This window comes from Diabrotica undecimpunctata, chromosome 1 (genome assembly GCF_040954645.1).
Source record: "Diabrotica undecimpunctata isolate CICGRU chromosome 1, icDiaUnde3, whole genome shotgun sequence".
Lineage (NCBI taxonomy): Eukaryota > Metazoa > Arthropoda > Insecta > Coleoptera > Chrysomelidae > Diabrotica > Diabrotica undecimpunctata.
Genome location: NC_092803.1, coordinates 154640421 through 154665202, shown reverse-complemented (window position 1 = coordinate 154665202; position 24782 = coordinate 154640421). Strand labels below are relative to the sequence as shown.

Here is a 24782-nt window from a genome sequence, read left to right as displayed (position 1 = left end):
TCATTAAAATTATGTAATTTAACGGTCATCTGACCTTATTATGTGACTAGTTCCAAAAGCTTTATAGACGTAAGTAGTAACCGCATTTTCAATTTAACAGTCAAGGTTATACTTATTTATATGTTTCTCACTGATGATGATCTGATGGGATCATGGCAGTTTGATTCCAATATAAATTAGATATAATTTTCATATCACGACTGTCAATATTTTTGCTTAGAAAATGCAGCTACAAAATACAAAATAATTTTCATTTATAAGAAAGATAACATAGAATATATCATGAACTACAGCCTATCAAGTCTACTATCAATCATATACAAGATATTTTACAAAGATCATTAACAACAGATTAACAAATGCATTAGATGCTACACAGCTAAGAGAGCAAGTTGTATACTATATATTCCAATGTACTAATAGAAGCTTTTTCCAACCAAGGCCTTGACAAACCGTACATAGAGACTTTAGCAATGACATAGAGACAAACAAAAGCTAAGGTAAAAATGTATGAAAACGGTCCAGAATTTATCACCACTTCTTCTTAAGGTGCCTTCTCCATTACTGAAGGTTGGCTATAACTACAGCAAATTGCTCTCTATCTTGAGCTGTTCTTAGTATTGAATGTGTGTCCATGCCTGTCCAGTGTCTTACATTCTTCTTATCACTACTAGAGACGCAATATCACCTAAGCTCTTCACTGCAAGTCTAGAAAATATATTCAGCAAAATGAACTGACAGAGCCAACGCCTATTCATTGAAGAATATCTCAATTATTCCAGATTTGTAGACAACATTGTTCTGATTGCTAATTATCTTTCAGCACTACTAGAACTTATAAGCGACCTAAATGCAGCTAGCAATGAAGTTGGCCTAAAAATGAACATGACAAACAAAAACTATGTACAACGAGCTAGTCGATTTTCAAGTTGTAATAATAAACAACGGATTTTATACATGCAATGTACAAGATGCAACGGACGAAGTTTTTTTATAAGGGAAAAGTGAAATTTGCCGATAATATTTGGTATGGTGTGCCTTCTCATAAGCTGGTGTTTCACAGCCGTTTGTTGGGCGTGTTCTTGGTGAAGCTCTCAATGCTGACAATTACGTTGATAGGTGTCACAAAGGTTGTTTAATTTATAAATACTCATCACCCCAATGGTGAATTAATATTTCAGCTTCATGCCATTACGTTAGGAGAACGACAGATTGGTTAACTGCTCAAAATATAAATTTGGTTCCCAAGCGCGACAACCCTCCAAATGTGCCTCATCATCATTATTATCAGTAGGTAGCTCAACAACCTTTTCTCGGTTCTGGCTTGTTCTAAGATTTTCCGCCATTCTGTTCTGTTCCTTGCTTTGTTTTTCCAGTTGGTAATCTTGAGTGTTTTCAGATCTTGTTCCATGTAACTAAGTTTGGGTCTTTGCTTTGACCTTCTTCCTACTGGTGTTTTCCTTATTATATGTTTCGGTGTTTCAGTCTCCAACATCCATTCAACATGGCCCATCCAGCGCAGACGTTCGAACTTTATGGATGTTATGACCTCGGGTTCATTGTGCCTCAAAATGTGCCTCAGGCGAGACCTATATAAGAGTTTTGGGCTATTTTGACTCAAATGGTGTATAATAATGGCTAGGAAGCTCAAACAGAAAAATAGCTAAGGCGAAGAAATTGGCAAAAATTTCGTGAGATCGACTTGCATTTGCAAGACCAAATTTACGTACCATCGAAGATCACAGACTTCTTTCTGTTCTATAAAAATAGATTATAATCCTTAAATATGTAGACCTAATTTCCTGTATTAAGTTATTAAAATAAACTTGATTTACAATTAGAAAATAAATATTTATTTTTTTCGAAAACTTTAGGAACATTCGTTATATTCGCAATACGAGAGGTTCAAGCAAAGTACTACTAAAATAGATCAGCCTACTTAAGGAGGAAAAAAACCGATACTTAAATAGAACTATCACAGGAGATACATTCTTAATTAAAAATGTAATGAACAAAAAAAAAATAATAACAAATGATTCCTCAGTTAAAACCCAAGAAAAATGTAAAAACTAGTGAAACTGAAAGTATAGTAATAAATCGTTTGTAATGTTCAGGTAGAAAATAAGAGGAAGAAAATAGTAAAATCGCATAATAATAATTAAAATACCTTACGAACATTTACATTGTAATGCAAATATTATTTTTAAAAATGAACTAATATATTTATTGCTATAAAAAATTATAGAACATGTAAAAAATCTGTAAAATTAAAAAAATTAGCTATGTAATCAAAACCGTTTCATAAATTTGTGCGATTACAGAAATCGGAAATTTTCTTAATTAGTAAATTATTGCTGATATGAAAACAGTTAAACACTGCTTAATTGTGTTAATTAATATATAGAGGGATAGTTAATATTTTCCAGTGATCTCCCAAAAATATTAATAATAATAGTTGAAAAAGTTTAATATATAAAACAAGTATGATAGTGAGTCAATAACTATCATTACAGAAAACTTGCTAATAGTTTTGGTACTCAAATCAAAAAATAATAATATTTTTTACCTACCTGCACAACACGATGAACACGCAACTGCCAGGAGCACCAAGCAGAGGAATTTGACACTTGACATGTTGCCTCTGCTGTTTACAAAAATTAACTATAAAAACAGCATTGTTCGTATTGACTATAACACTTATCGTTACGATGTCTATCTATAACAAAAAGTAGGGTTTTATCTAAAGAGTGCCAATTGATTATTATCGCTATAAATTTATTTATGAGTGAAATGATAAGATTGGCGTATAGAAGTATAGACAATATTATAAGTGCGTTATTCAATTGTTAATATTGTTGGTTTTATCTTGCGATGTATTGTTAAGGATGTATCTATATGAAATAAACTAAAAAAATATTTGCAACGAATTCTGAATATATAAGAGTTTTGCCTGACGCCAAAAATGATTTTATCATATAAGCTAGCTTATTATTGTTATTATAAAAAATAGTAGAAACTTGTAAATTAAAATATACTGGAGCGCAAAATTAACCGGACTCCCAGATTTTTTCGAAAACATGGCGTTTAAAAAATTAAAGATTGAAAAAGTTAAAAATTGAGTATTTAATATTAGGGGAAAAATTTAAAAGGGAAATTTATTACAAATCAAGAATTTAACATAGAAAAAACAATGGAAAATTAAAAAAAGTTTAAAATCTGCAAAAAAAATTTATTTTTGTTTTTTTTAAACATTTTTTAATGATAAACTAGTATTGTATATTCGATCAAGCATACTTCGGATTAACCCATTTACGGCCAAAGGTGCGTAAACGCAACCTTTATTGTTAATTTTTTTTTGGCCCGAAAATAATTTTTTTAATGTTTTCTTTTTATTGAAGTAACATCTCAATAGATTGAGGTATATAGTATCATTTTTCTTTTAACAAAAATATTACTTTTTAAATATTTTAAGATTATTATAATTTTGCATAATTTAATGATTTATGCACATCTTCATACAAAAAATTTTTCCGATACTAATTATAAACTTAATGCATATTTTGTATTCTATAATTATAAAAATATGTTGAAATTTTTATTATTCTAAAAACTTATTCATTCATACTTTAAACATAAGGTCTATAATTGCATGTTTATACGATGGATTCGTATACGCACCTTTGGCCGAAACCATATTATATTTTTTTCGTAGACTAAACAATCTGAAATTACGATCTCGTCAATAGTCAATACACTTCATTCACTATTTATAAAATTGCTGTGTGCTGTAAACGTTATATTTGCTTTTTTATATATATTGTCACCAATTTTTGAAATAATTAACCGAAAGTTTGCACAATTTGGAGTTTTTGCAAAAAATCTTTCCATTGACGAGGAAATGGTTCCATATTTCGGGCGACATTCGTGCAAAAAGTTCATCCGTGGAAAACCTGTTAGATTTGGTTTTAGACTATGGTGTTTATGTTCTGATACTGGTTATTTGTTCAAATTTATTCCAGATGGCGGAAAAACTGAGAAAACAGATAATAGTTTTAGCTTAGGAACGGCAGTTGTTTTGAATTTACTTTCGATAGTTAAAAACCCACAGCAACATAAGGTTTTTTTCGACAACTTCTTTACGTCATACTATATGCTCTTTTTGGACTATTGAAAGAAAAAGGATTCTTTGCAACAGGAACAGTAAGGGAAAATCGCACTGCTAAGTGTCCTCTAGAAGAAAACAAAATTATGAAAAAAAAAGGAAAGAGGTTCATATACATGTGCATTCGATTCCAATTTAGAAGTTTTGGTGACAAGATGGAACGATAATTCAGTAGTGACTGTAATGACAAATACATGTGACGTTTTACCCCTTATGCAAACTAAACGTTATAACCGTAAAGAACACAAAGCAATTCTTATCCCTCAGCCTAATTCACCAATATAACCAATACATGGGTGGAGTGGATCTGCATGATAATGACATTGTGAATTACCGTATTAAAATAAGAGGAAAAAAGTGGTGGTGGCCGTTGTTTACTAACATGATTGACAGTATGGTGATCAATAGTTGGAAAATTTTTAAAATTGCGAATGATTCTAAAATTTCCCAGCTGGAGTTTCGTTCGAGATTGGTTCTTAACTTACTAAAATATAGTGGACATGCAGAGAATAGTGAAGAAACCGCTACATCATTGTCAAACTCAGTATATGGACGTCCATCTAAATTTGCTTTACCAGATGAAACTAGATTCTTCGACAATATTGGCCGCATTATAGAAAGAGACGATAATAGTGCAAGAAGAAAATGTCGGATGTGCAAAAGTAATACTATTTATTTATGTAAAAAGTGTACAGTGGATCTACACCCCGAATGTTTCGAAAATTTTCATCTTAAAATTTAATTTACAGTTAAGATACAATATGTTCCTTTTTTAAAAATTGTATGCGTATTCGGCCAAAGGTGCGTATACGCACCCACCTGTTTTTCCTTTCATGAGAAAAAAAAATTCTTTTTGGTTGTAAATTAGTCTTAATGTATGTGTTTTTAATCCAATCTAATAAATCAATTGTCAAATTTCTCTTTGTTGATTGTCTCGGCCCTTAATGGGTTAAGGCAGCAAGTTTTTTATGAGGAATTTGCCCCCATTCGTCACAAACTGCTCGCTCCAAGTCATTAATGATTTGAAACTAAACATGGTTACGACGAATACGTCGCCCCAGAATATCCCATGCATGCTCTATTAGATTTAAGTCTGAACTCCTTCGGAGCCGTGGTAATAAAGGAATCTTAATTTTACCCAATTTGTAGCATTTCTATTTTCCTCTCGAATGTTAAAACACCTAAAAATATTTTCAATCTTTTTGCGTAGCTAAGATTAATCATTTTTAGTTTGTTTATATAACACAGATGGTATTTCTTTGATGTTGATTTCGATTAATATTGCACTTCAAATAAATATCCACTTAGATTGGTGATAAAGTTATGCGGGTAGGCGAACGATTTTTAAGAATGATAAAATGTCACTCTCCAATAGACCACGAAACGAGTCAGGTCATTTATTAGTCCGAATTTTTCTTTTTTAAATTCGTACTGGTTTTTCGTTATTCATTTTTTATTATCGGAAATCGGTTAGTAAGCAGTGAAGTGTTGTTAAGGAGAAGGAGATTTGGAAGACATAGCTTTCGGGTGTAGTCTTTAAAGCCGGCAATTTTTTTTAACTTGAGAGGTGAATTTGTACTCAAAATGCGATCTGGCAGTTTTTGTTGAGTTAATCACCCTTTGTTTGTACTGTGCTTTATCAGAGAGATTTGTAAGACGGCGTTTCCAATCATTTGAGAGGCCCACATGGTTTTAAGAAGAAATTGAGTGGCCGAGTTTTAAAGATTGCAGTTTGTTATCATCCAGGATAATCCGAAGCCTGAATCAGTTCCAACTTCCAAAGATTTGTCCATAAGATTTGTCCATTTTTATGTTCCATGGTGGGGAGAAATACACCTTGCTCCAACTAATTATGCAGGGAAAGATCCAAGGAAAGACAAGAATAGGGAGGCGTAGAATGTCATGGCTGCGCAACCTTAGAGAGTGGTACGGATGTACATCAAATGAACTTTTCAGAGCAGCCGTCTCAAAAGTCCGAATAGCTATGATGATTGCCGACCTCCGCCGCGGAGATGGCACTTGAAGAAGAAGATGTTCCATGGTAACCAATTTCAGCTTTAGTGGAAACAGGTGTTTGCTGTTTAAAGTGTTTTGGTTCAATTTTGATCACCAAAAATTAAAGAAAAAATATACCAGCCAGAGTGATATAAGGTACTTTTTGTTAAAAGTAAAAATAGACATTTTTATTACTAAAAAAATTTTGCTTTTATAACAAAATCAAATTATAAATAAATGAAATTATCAGTTTTATGGATTAGCTAATTGTCATATTAGTTAAATGCAATTAATTTTAAAATTTAATTAATATTTCAAAAAGGTTTGATATTTCATTTCGACATATGAGAGTCAGTATTATCCTTTTTTTTACAATTGGTACGTAACCATAAAATTGAATTATTTTATTTAAGGTTAACCTCAATGTTAGCTTCGTTAAAATATTTAGATAATATTCATTTCTAATAATAATTTACATTCCTATAAGTGTTCCCAACGTCTTGAGTTTGTTGTAAATCGTTACGAATAGCACCATTGTAAGTTTTGTTGATAAATTTTGATAATATTATTTGTAATAACTGTTGATGTGAAGTAATAATAAATATGTAGTGTTTATTTCTAAACTAAGAGTTGTAAAATTGTCTCCTTTTAAAAGATTTCCACCGTTTAATATTGTTTAGTAAAGAAAAGCCTTTCTTTCTATTCAGCAAAATGATTCTTTTAAGCGGCGTCCAAATTCAAATAGTCTGGGAACCTTCTTGTGTTTTGTTGCCCAGGAAATCTATGTAAGTTTTTTTAAATTTCTTTCTTTGTAGTTACCCCATCCAGTCCCTCTTTTATTCTCTTACTTACGACCCAGTCCTTTAATCAAACCATGAGTGACCGTTCGCAGATGTTTCGGTTTGTTTGCTATCCTATCCTATCCTATCTCCAGCCTAGTAATTGCTCAGTCCCCACTTTTAACCCCCTATAAGTGATACCCAATGTTGTAGGCAAAGTATATCGCTACAAAGTAATCCCGTGTTATTCCTGCAATGTGTGGACGAGCATTATCTTGCATCAGACGAAAGTTTTCCCTAACAGATGAAGCAAATGGCACTACATGATCTTACAAACATTGTTCAGTATACCTTTCAGCGATTAAATTGCCCCCTAGAATTATAACAATTTCCGTATGACTCTCTAGGGAAATAACTGCCGACACCGTTATACCATTTTCACCAAATTGAACTCTGGGAGTCAAACAACATGGTGATAACGTTCATAAGTTCTTCTCCAAATCCTAGGCCGCCCATGTGATGATCTATTAAATCTTAATTAATCTGTGAAGAACACCGCACACCATTCTTTAACACCTCAATTTTCGCAAGATGTTCGCGAACGAAGTGTAAACGTTGCCTCCGATGTCAATGCCCCGCCCATCATCCTATAAAGCAACAGCTTGTGGTACTTTTTCTGCTGTCTTTATTTTTTATTGCAATTATTGAAAAGGAAAAAACAAAAAAAAAAGCCAAACTTGCAATACTAAACTTCACAAAAATAAACTTAAAATAATGCTGTTCAATTTAAAACATAGTTTCACAATAATACAAAAAATGTTTTTGTAGAACGATTGTTGTTCGCAAAAATCATATAAAAGTGGTTTATATAAGAAAAAACGTTATCGCTAATAAAGCGTAAAATAAAATTAAAAAAACTAAATAAATTTTTGTCGTAAAACTAAAAAATATACAAAAATCTGAGTGTACGGTTAATTTTGCAATCCAGTGTATTTTTTTCTATAAAGAATATTCATAATAGAAGCAGCCTCTTAGCAAAGTAAGTAACAAGTAAGTTTACTAACGGGTAGAGATAAGATTCGCCTAGGAGAATAATTTTTATTCGCTCTTGATAGATATCTACCTTAGCCAATTCCTATTTATGAAGGATCTTATATCCTTGTTATATGTTATTTTGTCTTATATTTCTTGTAGTACTCTAAGGTATATCACTTTCTCCAGAACTCATTTTCTCACAGTATAGCAAGCAATAAACTTTAGATATTTCTTGAGAAGATATGTATATGATTCGTATCAACATTTTTAAATGGGTAAACATCGGATCATATGCAACCTGCTTTTTGTAAATTTTGCCTATTCTAGGTGTTTTTTTGTACATTTTAGGCGTTTTCGTAAATTCTGCTTATTTTTGCTTTTTTTAATCGTATGCTATTGCTTGTAATACTATTAATACTTCTATTACTAAAGCTTCAAAACACAATAGAACTAGTTAATAAAATACAACATTTTTTGTTACCTAATAACTCCAGATTTATTTTATTTTTTTCTACTAATCTTTCTACCAAAACTTTTGTTTCGGTAAAAAACCTTTCGGACCATCATATTACAAATTTAGTCATTAAATTCCCGATCCTATAGCTCTAAAATCCGATTTGATCCATGACCTTCCTCATCAAAACTCTCTATCGGTTACGGATTCTAATCATTCTCCTCCACGATCGACTACCAAGGAGATCTGGCGTTTTCATCCACGTCATCCTCCCATCGCTTTCTCGGTGTTCCAATAGATCTCTTCCACTGTATTCTTGCATTTAACAGTTTTTTGTACGTCTGTTTTCTGTTATCCTAAATGCATGTCCAGCTCATTGAAGACGCTGTAAAAGGATATACTAAGATAAAGTTGGTTCTTTATATATCTATTATATATATATATATATATATATATATATATATATATATATATATATATATATATATATATATATATATCATAATTTTATATTATTCTTAACTTGTTGTTCTCAGTTTCACATCCATAGATCACTAGGTCTTGTAGATTCGTATCTAAGTTTTTTGATATACGTCTCGTGATTTAAATATCGGGCTCATAACAAAGTAGGCCATATTGGCTAGCGTGATTCCTCTGCTAAACTCTTGATCGTCAATGTTGTCCTTTGTGATGTTGACTCATAAATGGATAAAGTAGTCAATACAGTCAAGTAGGATCATTTTTCTCTCTCCGATCGACTTTATACTACGATTTTAGTTTTTTTTTTTTTTATTGGCAGACTTATTTGTTAAGTATATGATTTAGGTTTCGAATTCTCACCTGTTGCTTTGTTGCTGCTCATAATATTGATGTCATCTGCATATGCTGCCAGTTGGACTGGCAGCATGTCTATGGTAGTCTATGGTAGTATACTGCTAAATATTTTATACCTGCAACATAGCAAAGAGATTCCCCTATAGTTTGGACAAAGAAAATTCGTTTGTAGATTGGGTCGGGGATTAAATTCTTATTGCACTCTTTTGGCATTTTCTTTGGTCGCCATATTCTGTGTATAACCTCAATATATCCTTTTCATTATGTTCTTACCCCCAACTTAAACAGTTCTGCGGGTATCGTATCAAATCCAGGCGACTTGTTATTTTTCTGAGGTTTGATTGCTCTTTTAACCTTTTCTATTATTGACCGTTTTGATCTTTCATTCTGTTCATTTGCTGCATCTTTCAAAAGCTCATGTTCTGTACATTCTACATCATCATTGTGAGAGTCTTTGTTCAGTAGTTTTTCAAAATATGTTTTCAAGTTTCTTTAATTTCTTTAGTGGTGCTGGTTATTTTGCCGTTTATATTCCTTTACACATTAATTTTTGGTTTTCTCATTTAATTTGTTTGGTAAATTTATATTCATTTCGAGTTTTGTCTTATCTTCAGTTTATTTCCATATCTGTTAATTGTTTGTTTACGTTTTTGCTCTTTATACATCTGAAATCTAATCATTACATCTGAAATTTTACATATTCTTGAAAAAAGAGCTCAACGCTCATGTCATCGCTCTATTCTTATTTATTGTAGGTCTGATTTTATCTTTACTATTCCCTTTTTTATTGAAAATAACTCCCAAGTGATTGCAGTTTTCCTAAACCCTTAATTTTTGCATTTTTTACATCTCAATCGGATGTTTCGTCATTGCCCATTTCACATAGTCTTATTCACATGTTTTCATATTGATTTTTGGTCGCTTCATTTTTTCTTTTAGTTTTTTTTATTATATAGCTAAGATCGTGTTAATTTTCTGCTGTCACTATTTGGTCACCAGCAAAAAAGAGGGTAAAAAGCTTCCTCTGTTTTTCTATCTTTTTTCCTATGTTTACGAATATCCTCACACATTTTTGTAGGGTTTTGTCTAGATAAATCTTAAATAGGGTGGATGATAAATTACATTCTTGTGTCAAAACTTTAGTTGTTTTAGACTGCAAGGTAATAATAATTTGTATAAAATCAAATGACCAATGAATTCTTGTACTTAGAAGTTAAGGAAGACAAGCAAGAACGGAAACTGTCAGATCTTTAACAGATATAAAGAAGGAAATGTTCTGGATCGTCATTAGGATGGGTAAAAAATATCCTTTAATTTTCATCCACCTAACTTTAGCATCTCGCAGGTAAATTGATTTGGTTTTAGAACCTGTAATTAGGCTCTGTAGATGAACAAGGGAATAAAATTTAATTAGCATGTACGATATTACACCTACAGTTACCAGCAGAGTACCTACAGACTTCCTTAAATAGAAGATATTACTGTTTTTGAGTGGCCTACTCACTCACACAACCTTAACCTTATAGAGCATTGGTGGAACATGCTTAAAAGAAGAATTGGAGCTCGCTGGAATAATTTACAAAACACCGCACAGCTAGTATAAGTGGAGTAGTTGGAGAATGGAAAAACTTGCAATGAAAAATATTGATAATTTAATTAGGAACATGCCCATTCGAATCGATGCTCAAATTAGGGCTAGGAATGGTAACACTGACGTTCCACATTGAATTAGTTCCTCATTGAAATTTTTTAAGCTATTGAATTTAAACAAATAGATTTAATTAATTATTTTAAGAATCTATTTTTTTCATTCATTTTATGTATTGGTGTAACAATTCTTTTAAAATCAATATTGTTTGACTTAAAATAACAGCTGATTCAATCTAAGTTTGGTTGTGTGTATATAAGTTAGGTTAAAACAAAATTGCTAAATGATCTTTTTGATCAGATTGAAATTATAATAAAAATCTCTTAGAGTGTGTTCGTTGAATAAATAATATATAATTGAGTGAACTATTATTCTTAAACAAATCAAACACAAGAACGGAAAAATACATTTCGGATTAAAAGTTTTATATACAGACCACAGGTCTATAAGATAGCAAATATAGTATAGTAAATATTTTATTACAGGATCAAATAAAAGAACAAAAACTTAGTAATACATCTAGTAGTAAACTTAGATAAATATTAGCTAACTCACTAACTCGACTTACCAAGAAGTTACTTTACACCAACCACAAGATTTCATTCACAAACACTATCTCTGGTACCAATAACATTTTTTACATAATATCATATAGGTACTACCTGTAGAAAGAGGGGATTCAATCAAACTGGAAAATTGTGTTACTTGACTTTCCGAGAAGGTTGACTCTTCTTTTCAATAATAGTATTGGCCTAATAATGAAATAGTTTTATGCAATTCATTCCACCAAAAGATTAGGCAAACATATAATTAGCTGGTCACGATAAAAAAAATTAGAATATTAGTAAAAAACCTACCGAACTAGTATTTATTTAAAGGCGCATCCACATTATGCCATGCCTTGCCGATCGGCAAAGCCGCATGTAGTACGGACGCAATTGCGGCTTGGGTTCGGGGCCGAAAGCCGAACCGATTAGAAACCCGATTGATGGCGGTCTCGATGAAAGAGAACCGTACCGATCAGTGTAGTGTGTACGTTTGTATGTAGGCAATCCTCGTCGGCATTCAATGAGGGATCAGTGCAATTGATCACGAAGACATCTCGTGGCCTGTCGATTCACAATAATTGCGTGCTTTATTGTTATTCGGGAAATGGAGTGAAATGAAGAAAATACACAAAACCTACTTGAAATGTATCATGAGCGCCCCGTTCTGTGGAACAGCCGATTGGCAGATTATAAAGACCGGAACAAACGTCGCGATGCATTGTTGGAAATAAGCGTATCTTTTGGAGTGGAGAAAGAGGAAATCGAAAAAAAGATTAGATATCTCTTAAGTCACTTTGCACGGGAAGTAAAAAAGAGAAAGATTCAGAAAAAAGTGGTAATGGAACCGAAGAAACTTACAAAAGTAAATGGTTTGCGTATAAGTTAATGGAATTTCTGAAGGATAAGAATAAACCTATTGTAACGCAAGATTCAGAGGTATGTATATCATATTTACACTGTAGTAGATACTTTATTCATTCTTAATAATTGAGTTCATATTTATACATAAATTTGAAAATATTGATATAATCATATTGGTATATCGTATTTCATTTATCATATTAAAAAGGCAATGCTCCTTCTTGAGAAATGAAGAATTCGGCCAATTCGTTTCTCACATTTTGTGCCGCAGCTCCACTCCTTCTTGCCCTTCTGCCAAAACTGAGCAATTCATTAGAGGAAGCATTTTGTTTCCAAAGCCCAGGATTAATTGCTCCAGTATCCGAACATTCTACATCAATCATTCCAGGTGGAGTGTAAAGATTTCTTAAAGTGTTTTTCGCAAGAAATTGTGTAGGTGAATTAAGGCCAAAACTACGTTCGTTGCAGTCTCTGGTTCCAACAACATGGGCCTACGAAGCACTCGGAAAACAGCACTTAAAATGCCAAAAGCATTTTCTGACACTCTTCTTGCGCGGCTCAATCGATAGTTGAATATTCTATTTTTTGAACCTTTTTCCTGATGTCCTGCGAATGGCTTCATTATGTTTGTTGATAGTGGGAATGCGTCATCCGCCACAAAAACAAATGGAACATCAGTGCTTCGTCCTAGTAATGAACAAGCAGGTGGAAGGTTTAGGGTATTTTCTTCAAGGCACTCTTTGAAATATAAATCGTTGAATACGCCCCCGTCCGATATTCGTCCCTGACATCCCACGTTTGCATATATAAAATTATAATTTGCGTCTACAACAGCGAACAAGACAATGCTAAAGAAGCTCTTGTAGTTGAAAAAATCGGTTCCTGAATTTATAGGAGCTTGTATTGATATATGTTTGCCGTCCATAGCTCCGACACAATTTGGAAAATTCCATTTGTCGTTGAACTGCTTGGCTATAAAGTACCAACTTTCGTTAGTTTTAGTCATCTGAAAATAAAAGTTACATACCATAAACAGACGAACGAACTATAAATTGCAAAGCAAAAAAGTGGATTAATTTAGAAATTAATATTTTGTTTCAGGGTAAACGAAAACGAAAGGAAGAAGATTCACAAGAAGTAAAAACAGACGATGGAGAAGAGTCGCTACAAGTATTGGAACAGAGCATTGATGATTCCGAAAATGATGTTGGAACAACAGCTCAATCTCAATCTAAATCAAACTCAATTTACATTGTGAAGTCCAGTGGTCGAAAAAGTATGGCTACTAATTTACCAATTGTAAACGAGGCAGTGAATCTTATGCGATCTATTACTACTAAAAGGGCTGAAAAGGATGAATTTTCATTGTTTGGTGAACAAGTTGCAATGAAGCTTCGAAAAATTGTGTCGCCATTTGCTAGATTTTCCGTTCAGAATATAATTAATACTGTTCTATTTGAAGCAGAAATGGGCAAATACGATAATCCTCATTTCATAAATCATTCTCATCCATCTACTCCACAAGCATATCCACTGCAATCATTCAATGTTGCCCATAATTCAATACCATCTCCAGGACATTACCCCAATACATTAAGTGGTCGGAGTTCGACATCAACTTCTACTATTAATCAAGATGAGGACATTCACACTCTCTTATTGCAGTTGTAATTTCTTATATTTTCAAATATATAACAAACTACGATGAATAGTTATTTTTTCTTACCTTTACGTAATCTTGAAGAGCATCTATGAGCGCTTTGCATACCTCTGCAACACATTTTGAAATAGTTTGCTTAGATATTTTGAAGGTATACATGAGAGAATGGTAGGAATCTCCACTGGCAAAAAAACGTAGCTTAACTGCAAGTCGTTCAGAGGCAGGAATTGCTGCTCTAAATGACGTATCTTTTTTTGAAATAACAGGTCCAATCAAATCTAACAATGTTTGGTAATCTGTTTTGGTCATTCGAAAAAAATTTCTGAATCCTGCGTCACATCTATATTCCAAATTTAATTCATCTGCGTCGTCAGAAATCAAATCTTTCATAAGATCCGTGGCACTGTACCTATTACGACTTCTGAGGCTTGGGCGAACCTAAAACCTCTTGGGACGTTTATATGAAGTAGAGGCAATTATTACAACAGCTGCAACCGCAAGAATCATATCATCCTCTTCTGAACTCATTATTGACACGCAACACTGTACAACTGCTACGTACACACTACAAATATTGTGTGGACACCAGCGACACCAATCGGTTTTGCCGATCGGCAATACCGATCGGCAAGGTATGGCATAATGTGGATGCGCCTTTACAAACGTATATGTGGTATTTTACAAAAATAGTTAAAAAATTTATAAAACGTGTCATGATATTAGTAAAAACTTACCAGACCCGGAATTAAAGAAACAAATACCTGGCATTTAACTTATCAAGTTAACCAAAACATAAATATTTATTTTACTTATTTTAAGTTCACATGAGAAGCGCTTAACGCACGTTTTGATAACGCGCCTCTTGGCGCCGTTTTGAGATCATTTATCTAGTATTTAGAGTTTGTTCAATTCGTCCAGAAATCGTCCCAAATGGAAATTTGTTTTTAGTTCCGAATTATTTATAGATGAAATTAAAAAACTTCCTATAATATGGGACATGAAAAGTACCGTTTATTCAGATAGGAAAAGAGACGTGAATAACTCGTTCTCATATTCTGGGAAGAAGGTGATTTTATTTTATTTATTTATTTATTTATTAAAACTTACAAACACCACCTAGGTAGTAATTACATGTAAGAGTGCTCATTACTTGGTATAAAAATATACACACAAAAACTACAATATACACACAAGTACAAAATAAAAACACAGAAAGTAAAAACACATTAAAAAAAAAGACACAAGTTAATAAAATTTTAAAATTCAGTCCATTACTTATCTGTTCATAATATTTTTTAATACCCCTTACACTACAGGTAAAGAGGTCTATATCACAGATCTTTATTAACTCATTAAATTGATATTGCATATAGTTTATTATTGCACAAGAGTTATATGGACTACAAGAAAATAGGTCATTACTATTTACCCTTAGGTTGATCTTTGGCACATGAAACCTAATGAAGTTGATCAAACCACATGTCTTATATTTAACATTGTTAATGATATTATGAATAAACACAACACAATGCATGTTTCTTCTTTGCTCTAACGACTGCAAGCCAAATATTTGAAGCAACTCTTTTGATGGCGTAAGGTAAGTATACACATTGTATTTCTTAAGGTATAAATACCTTAGAAATCTTTTTTGTACCTTTTCTATATGATTAATATGAACTTTGGCTTCAGGAGTCCATACCACTGATGCATATTCCAAGTTTGGTCTGACTAAAGCGTTATATAGTCTAATGGTTGTGTTTATACTAAAGTGTTTGGAATTTCTTATTACAAATCCCAATATAAGGCCTACAAACCTTATTAACAATATTTATATAGTGTTCATTAAATTTCATGTTAGCCTGTAAGTATATTCCCAGATCTTTACATTTGGTTTTCCTAGATACTACACAATTGTCAATTCTATAATTATTTTGAATGTAGTCGATTTTGCGAGTAAAAGATATGACTCTACACTTCTTAATATTCAAGATCATATTGTTGTCCCTAAACCATTCCACAACTGAGGTCAGGTCCTCCTGTAGTAACTGACAATCATTTGAAGTATGTATAGTCTTAAAAAGCTTAAAATCATAGGCATAGATTAAACTAGAAGAAAATTTAAGAGATTGTGGTAGTGGGTTGGCAAAAATTAAGAAAAACAAAGGCCCTAAGTTGCTCCCTTGGGGGACACCAGATGAAGCCTGAAATTTATCTGATAAACACCTACCAATTTTGACTCGTTGAAACCTCGAATCGACATACGATTTTATAAATGTACAAGCATCATGCGAAAAACCAAACTCATTCAATCTCGATAAAAGAATGCCATGGTCAACCATATCAAAGGCCTTTGAGCAGTCAGTCATTATTAAATCTAATTAGAGTTTATTATTTATTGCCTCACTAGCAAAATTAGACAGAATGCACAGATTACTAGTTGTGGATAACCCAGGCAAGAAGCCATGTTGTTCTGGAGCAAATTCATTTTCAAAAATTTTCAGTATATTCATATAGAGAATAGATTCAAATATTTTAGCCAGGGAATTACGGATACTTATAAGACGATAGTCTTCTATATTGTTTCTATTACCTGATTTAAAAACTGGAGTAATGGTAGTCTCTTTGAGTTTGTCTGGAAAGGTGTTAGTTTTAAGAGATAGATTAAATAGATGTGATAATGGCTTTTGAAATATATCAGAACATCCTTTAAAGATATAGGCAGGGATATTATCACTACCAGTGGCCTTTTTTGGCTTTAATTTTTTTATACTAACCTTCACATCTTCTTCACTAATAACTGAAAAGTTAAAAGATCCCTGTAAACTACCCTGATGTGTGGATGATACCTGATAAATTGAGCTAAAATGATGAGAGTAATTGAGCTAAAGTGATAAAGTAAAGAAGTTTTTATCTTAATATATATATATATATATATATATATATATATATATATATATATATATATATATATATAGAATTTCTTTAGCTTAGGATACAAAATTATGTGTCGAATTTTGCCTGACTTTTAGTCAGCCTGCATGAAAAATAATTGCTTTTACATCCATCTTCGACAAATGTAGAACTCAAACTAAACCAGAGCGGCCGCGGTTATACACATTCAACGTCTGACAAGCGCATATCTGATGAACACTATATAAAAATTTAGCGAGTCTTCAGCGCTCCTTAAGCGCTTGTCATATGAAGCTGCTTTTGATATTTAAATTTTTTTTTGACCTAATTTGACGTAACTATTGCAGTTTCGCAACTGTATATAAACATTGGTAAACTAATAACAGACTTTTTGCTAGTTTTGATTCTCCTTGTATATTTAGCCAAGATTCCGCATACAAAAACACAGATGTTATCGAACAACAAACGGTTGTTAAACACAATATTGCAGAGAGAAGACTGTGGTTGCGTACATTGTATGTTAACAAAGAACCAAAGAAAAATGAATACCTTTTGTTAAAAGTGCAGATCGCTGGGTAACTATCGCCCACGCGTAACGTCAGCTTATACAAAACAACTCTTAACGCGACGGCCGTCTCAGTCAGTATCAGTCAGGTACAGATAGTCGCTCCAGTCAGAGGCTGGAGCGACTACCAGCCTGGAAGCTGCTCAGTCTAGTTAAGTAAAAGTGAAGTTAATATTTTATCAAATATTCAAATTTTAAACACTGAAAAATAAATTATAAAAAATATATCTTTTAGAGCAAGCGAATTGACATTTAGTTAAACTTAATCGCATATTTTGTGAACTTATGTATCCCAAAATATAAAAAAACTTTTGGGCTGTAACTTCTAGAAGGTGAATTTTTGCATATATACCTAGTGAGTCGAGATCAGATCTCCCAGGTTTTTCTCAAGTTAACCGGCGGGTTAACCATCTCAATAATCCTCTCATAAAACACGAAAAAAAAAAGAACATGGTCCACCTTAATCAACAGATCTCAGATGCTAAGACCAGCTCAATCTCAAGAAACACTTAAATCGTAAGGAATCGTAAGTCGAAAAATATCATAAACAGGTGGTATCGTAAATGTAATCAAAATGTTAAAAAATTATGGGAATGTGATAAAATATGATAAAATATGTGAAAAAATTTGTATTGTACGAAGTAAACTGATAATAAATAGCTTTTTCTTAATGACTATAAAAACCACTAAGGACAAAAACCATAAGAATTAAAAAGAAATTATCTAACAAGGTATTAAAGAAGAACTTGCTAAATTTCTTTCTTTATAATAAAGGACAATTGAAGAGTTCTTACAACTTGTAATGAAGAACAAATTAAAGGAAAATGTCAAGTCGGATAAAAAAAAACGTGGCTTACTAATTTAGAACAATGCTCTGAAGCTTGACAAAATTAATATTCTAAACAGTAGTAGGTACATACAGTGAAGGTAATTATCTAATTGGGCACAATAAATTATCTAATTTTAGTAGAAAAAGAAAGAGACAGTCATCTGTAAAAATACTGTTATAATGATCCCAATAATTACCAACACTGTTTTAAAATAATTAAAAATCCTTCACATATTTACGAGAGTCCACTAATAGTGCAGATATATGAGCAAAAAAATGATCCTCTTCAAGACATCAATTCTAGCAGATAATTAACAAACGATTTAGTAATTAATTTGTAACTTTTCCTGTGGCATACCTGTTAAAAAAATATTTAACTGGCCATATTTGCAGATAACACTGCAATACTATCAGTCGGTGAAACATTCAAAGAAACAACTAGACACTGCAAAATGCAGTGCACAAAATATACACTTGGAAAAATAAATGATTAATTTATATATTAATGAAAGGACACCTGCCCATATCGATTTTATTTACAAAAAAAAAATAATCACCCAGTTACACTAAACAATAAAATAGTCCTGTACAAGACAACAGTTAAATTCCTAGGCTACATTTGTATAGCCAATTAAAGTATTAGGAACATATCGCACAGAAAACTGAAGAATTGAAATTGAAATACAAGAAGTTGTCTAGTAGAGTAGTAGAGTAGAGTATTTATTTAACTACATAACGTATACAAATATTGTTTGTAGCAAGTCAAAAAGAACATACATAGTAATAAAGAAACGAATATAAAACGTAACTTAAATAATATATACAAACAAGAACACATATAATAAATAGAAAAAACATTTATTGCAAAGTTACGGTAAGCAGTTCAGTCGATGTTATGCAATGAGTCATATATTCTTCCGAGCAGTAAAAACAATGTTTCAGAAGATATTTTTTTATAACTTTATCGAAACTATTACAGCTTAGCTGTTTTATACTTTTTGGTAAAATATTGTAATAGTGATAATTAAGACTATTTTTTTCTGAAACACTTAATCTACAGCGATTGGTTCGTAGGTAGTGACAGTTTGGCGTATTGTGAACATGGACATCAGACTGCTTTATTAAATGAGCACGTTTTCTGTGAATTTCAGTTAAAACTTGAAATATCAACAGACTAGGTAGCGGCATAATTATTTGATAAAGAAAGGTCGGCAGTGTTCTAGATAACTAACCCCTGCTAAAATCCTGACAGCTTTCTTTTGCATTCTAAAAATTTGAAGTGCATTTGTTGAATTGCCCCATATAATTACACCATAGTTTAGATGAGAGTGGAATGAGGAAAAATATGTCATTTTTAATGTTTCAAAGTTGACAACCCTTGCTAGTTGGCGAATAATAAATAATGAACTTGATAGTTTTTTCTTAATTTGTGAGATATGAGCCGACCAGTTAAGTCGATTATCTATGGTTATTCCCAATAGTTTAACAGTCTCTTTGTTAACCAGATCATTGTGTAAATTACTTGCAGATATAACTAAATTTTGCGTTTTATCAGAGTTGAGTTTTAGTTTGTTTGCAGCAAACCATGAACTAGATTTTGTAGAAACTTCCTCATGAGACATTTTTAAATCATCATTATTTTTTCCTGATATAACGTATGTCGTATCATCTGCGAATTGTATGGTTTTGTACGGAGATATAAATTTAGGCAGATCGTTGACATAAATAATAAACAAAAGAGGTCCTAAGACCGAACCTTGTGGGACTCCATGTTTAACGGATAGAAAATCGGAGAGATGACATTTAGACACTACTGACTGGTATCTGCCACACAGATAAGAAGTTATAAGCTTAAGAGGGATACCTCTGATTCCATAGTAATTTAGTTTGTGAAGCAAAATGTCGTGTGAAACGCAATCAAATGCCTTCGACAAGTCGCAAAGAGAAATTGCTATGCGATTGCCGCGTTCAAGCCCCTCAATCACCTCGCTCACAACATTAAATACCGCGTTCGTAGTAGAACGAGCACTTCTGAATCCATATTGTGAGTTGCTAAAGTAATTATTTGACTCAAAATAGGAATAGAATTGTTGTTTGATAACTTTTTTAATCACTTTCCCAAAAGTAGAAACAATGCTTATGGGTCTGTAATTGTCAGTTTTTGAGGAATCACCTTTTTTGTAGATTGGTAGTACTTTTGAGTATTTTAGTATTTCTGAAAATACTCCAGTTGATAGAATTAAATTAATAAGATGAGTGAAAGGTGTTAAAACTATTTGGTAAGTTTCTTTTAAAATTTTGCTATTAATTTCGTGAACGTCCCTACAATTAGAATTACTAAGAGACTTTATTATTTGAGAGACCTCTTCTTCCAGAACGGGACGAAAAAAAAAGGACTTGCTCGGAGAAGGATAATTTCTATATTTGACGAGGACATCGACGTTAATATTGGGAAGAGATGTAATTATATTCTCTGCAATTGTAGTAAAAAATTGATTCATTTCGTCTGGAGGTAGATCAGGTTGTACCGAACTGGATCTTGTGTAGTTTCTTTCGAAATTTACTATTTTCCAGCAGTCTCTAGGTTTATTATTGGAATTAGTAATAAAATTACAGTAAGCTGACTTTTTTGCAATTTTTAATTGCCGATTTTATTAAACTTTTTGTTGTTTATATACTTTAAACAAATCGGGTTCCTTAGTGGCATCTGCAATGTGTTTAACAAGAGAAAGATTGGATCTGTAAGACCTTAATTCATTATTAAACCATTGCACAGGTGTTTTTTCAGCCATTTGTCGTACTTTTTTTAGTGGAAAATGCTTTAATATTAAATTGTTATAAGTTTCGGTAAGAAAGACTGTTAAAAAATCAGGATATTAGGTAGAAGATCACACCTTACTATCAACAACAAGGTATTAATTAGTTTACAAATAAATCCTCAAACCATTATGATCCTGTAGTTTACAGATATGCGGCTGTACTAGTAAGAATAACTATGCTTGCCTTCATAGAGTCCAAAACGGAATACAATAATACAAATACAAATAGTCAACGTTCCGTGCTATATATCCGCAACACAAACCTAAATCTTAAACTAGGTGTAGTAACAATTTAAGAAAAAATAATGGTCAAGGGTCACGAAAACCGACTCTATAATCATACAAACAGGGAAATCTTGGAACTGTTAGATTATCAAGACCTAGTTTCTAAGCTGAAACGTACCAATCCTATAAGAATTTTCCAATATTGTTATATTCTCATTGTAAGAAAATTATCAAACATACTTTTAAATCTAACGTACTTAAACGTAAGCCATTTTTATAGTTTTTTAATAGTTGATCATGATTTATTGTTTTATAATCTTGAGTGCTAAATATGATACAATTGACGTATGCCAACTGTATTATACTTACAACAACTATGTTTACGCATTATTTTATTTTTTAAGATTTTATAAATTTAAATAACTACTAATTGAGCCACTTATGTGAGAATTATTATTTATATTCTATAAATAAATGCAATTAATGAAAGCGAAAATATTGTCAGATTACTAGTAAACATGGTGTACATCCCTTGGTGTTTAATAGATACTGACGGTGCTAGTAAAATATATTGAAAAGAAAATAAGAATTAAGAAGAAACGTCTAAATTAAAATCCAGAGAAGTGAAAGAAGACACGAAGTAATTAAAATTTAAAAATTAGAAAAAGGTGGAAAACAAGAAATAACGAAAGAAGAAGATAAAGGACAAAATAGGAAATAAAAAGATAATAGATATACATACATCATTTTATAGAATGGATAAGACAGCAATGACCGAAGTCGAAATAAAATGTCACACGAGTTCATGGAAAGACTAAAACTAGCCGAAAAAAAGAAGATAAAAAGAAGAAATGTATTGGATATTGAGTCTTTTTTTTGTTTCTGTATAAGGAGGGTTTAAAATCTTCAGAAGACATCTCATTGCAGGACGCCGCCTGTACGACCTTAGTGCAGGATTCGTCATTCGTAGTCCTGCGATAGTTCTCGAGGTATTTTAAAACAGCGCTCCAGAAGCGAAATGGCCGCTGTAAGGCCACTTCCGAAGTACTATCTCCACTTATTCACAGATTGTCAACAGGGTGGCTCCCTGTTTTCATTATTTCCCCTTTTTTTGGTCCCAAACCTGGATTTTTTGTCAATCTGTTGTGAATATGCCTTATATAACTCCACCATTATGGTCGAATATTTAATAACATTTGCAATTTAGAATTTTAACTAGTTAAATGCAATCGAGATAACATTAATTTTCGTCTCAGCAATTTTCCTCTTAGTATAATAGTTTTTGTTTAACATATAAGAACATAATGGTAATGAAGGTATACTACTACTACTAAGGATTTCCACAGTTTTTACTGTCTTCCTTCACTCAACCGTTTTCTCCAATTTTCCCTGTCATTCCAGTCTCCATCTCGCAGGGTTCTTTTCTCCATAGCCTCGTCGATTTCATCTCTGAATGACCTTCGGGGTCTTCCTCTCTTTCTTCTTCCAATCGGGCTCCATTCTGTGATTTTGTTTATCCAGCGTCCTCTGTCCGCTCTTCTGACGTTGCCGTACCAGGATAGTCTCTTCTCCTCTATATAGTCGATTATGTCTGATTTCACTCCCATTCTCCGCTTAATCTCTGCGTTTTCAATTCTGTCTCTTTTTGTAAGTCTACAGCTTCTCCTCAGGAACTCCATTTCTACTGCTGTTATTCTACCTCTATTTCTCTTGTTTATTGTCCAGTTTTCGGACCCATATGTCAGGATACTTCTTGTCAGGGTATTATATATTCTCTTTTTTGTCTTGATCGTAATGTTCTTATCCCACAACACTGAGTTTAGTTGTCTTATACAGTTTCTTGTTTGTCTCAGTCTGTTGTTTATATCTTCTTCTGTTGTTCCCTGGTTCGATATTATGGTTCCTAAATACTTGAATTTATCTGTTCCATTTATTTGACTTCCCTCGTCTATCTCTAGGTTTCTCATATCCTTGTTTTCTGTTGTTAGGTATTCGGTTTTCTCTAAGTTTATTTCCATTCCGTTGTTTTTTAATCCTAAAGTTTTTAGTCCTAAATGTATCTGCTCTTAAAAAAAAATATATAAACACATTCGAAAGCTCGAGTAATAAAAAATTATAGTAAGTAATTAAGTAATTATCTCATTACATTTTTATATTTATAATTCACGATGACCCTCATACAAGACATATTTGTCCTGCCAAAAATAAAAACAATAAAAAGTACTGCTTCCACCAATTAGCATTTAATTAGAAATTAATTCATATCTTAATTCGATTACTATCATTGGGAATCCCTAGAAGGTCTATAAATAAATGGAAAATACACTGATATACGTAACAAAGGGGATTCCAATGGAATGAATATATAAGTATATAATATATATATATACATGTATATAAATATTATATATACTAATATTATATATATATATATATATATATACATATATACATATAAATATATATATATACATATATATATATATATATATATATTATATATATATATATATATATATATATATTATATATATATATATATATAATATATATATATATATATATATATATATAATATATATAGATATATATATATATATATATATATAAATATATATATATGTATATATATATATATATATACATCTTTATACCATACCTGAACCATCTGAAAAACCATACAATCCTGAACCTCCTATATCTAGAGTATTTAGTGCTGCCTATGGCACGCTTATCTTCATTAATTCTAGCAAGGATTTCAAAAATGTATATATACAAAAGAAATTTTTAATATTTTAAAAGATATATAAATGGGGATTTTACTTATTAATGACATAATCCTGATCCCCTTGTTATTTCAGTCAATTCTGAACCTAAACATACGTGTATATACACAAACCTGAGCCTAAGAGATGTTGCCAGCTTTAAGTAAAATGGGATTTCTTAGGGAAATTTTCGTATGTGTTTGCTTGAGAGTCAGAAGCAGTATATTTTTACTTTCCCTTAATTGTACATATCCTAAATCCTAAAATATGTAAACAATACGTCCTGTCTACCGATTATTTTAACAGCGAAGGCGTCATATTACTACCATAAATAAACCATACGTTCCAGTTCATAAATGTCAAAAATATGAGCTTATGTTAACGACGATTTATATTAAAAAAAAAAGAATAAATCAGGAAAGTATTGCATTCATTTATTATCAAAATTAGGTACATTGGTATATTAACTTGACTCTACTATTTATTATAGCTTAGGTAATAGGAATTAAATTTGCCTACAAACATAAGAATAATGTGATACAGATCAGATCAAAACTAAAACAAGAAAGTCTTTCAAAACAGTGAAAAAAAATTAAAAACCAACTAAAAAATATTAGAAAATAGGTGTTTAATGTTTAAGTTTTCCTGTATACATATTATAAACTACAGCTTTGATGCATGTCCATTTTCTTT

The 24782-nt window shown here is 31.8% G+C and overlaps 1 protein-coding gene across 1 annotated transcript in view; it reads right to left on the bottom strand.

The window, feature by feature from the left end:
- LOC140432404 (sodium/potassium/calcium exchanger 5-like) overlaps positions 1-24782 on the bottom strand; it is a 169242-nt gene that overhangs the window by 81087 nt on the left and 63373 nt on the right. The window contains exon 2 of the mRNA XM_072520281.1: positions 2571-2716. Coding sequence (XP_072376382.1) covers positions 2571-2634 — 64 coding nt within the window. The 5' untranslated portion in view covers positions 2635-2716. The remainder of the gene's footprint in view (positions 1-2570; positions 2717-24782) is intronic.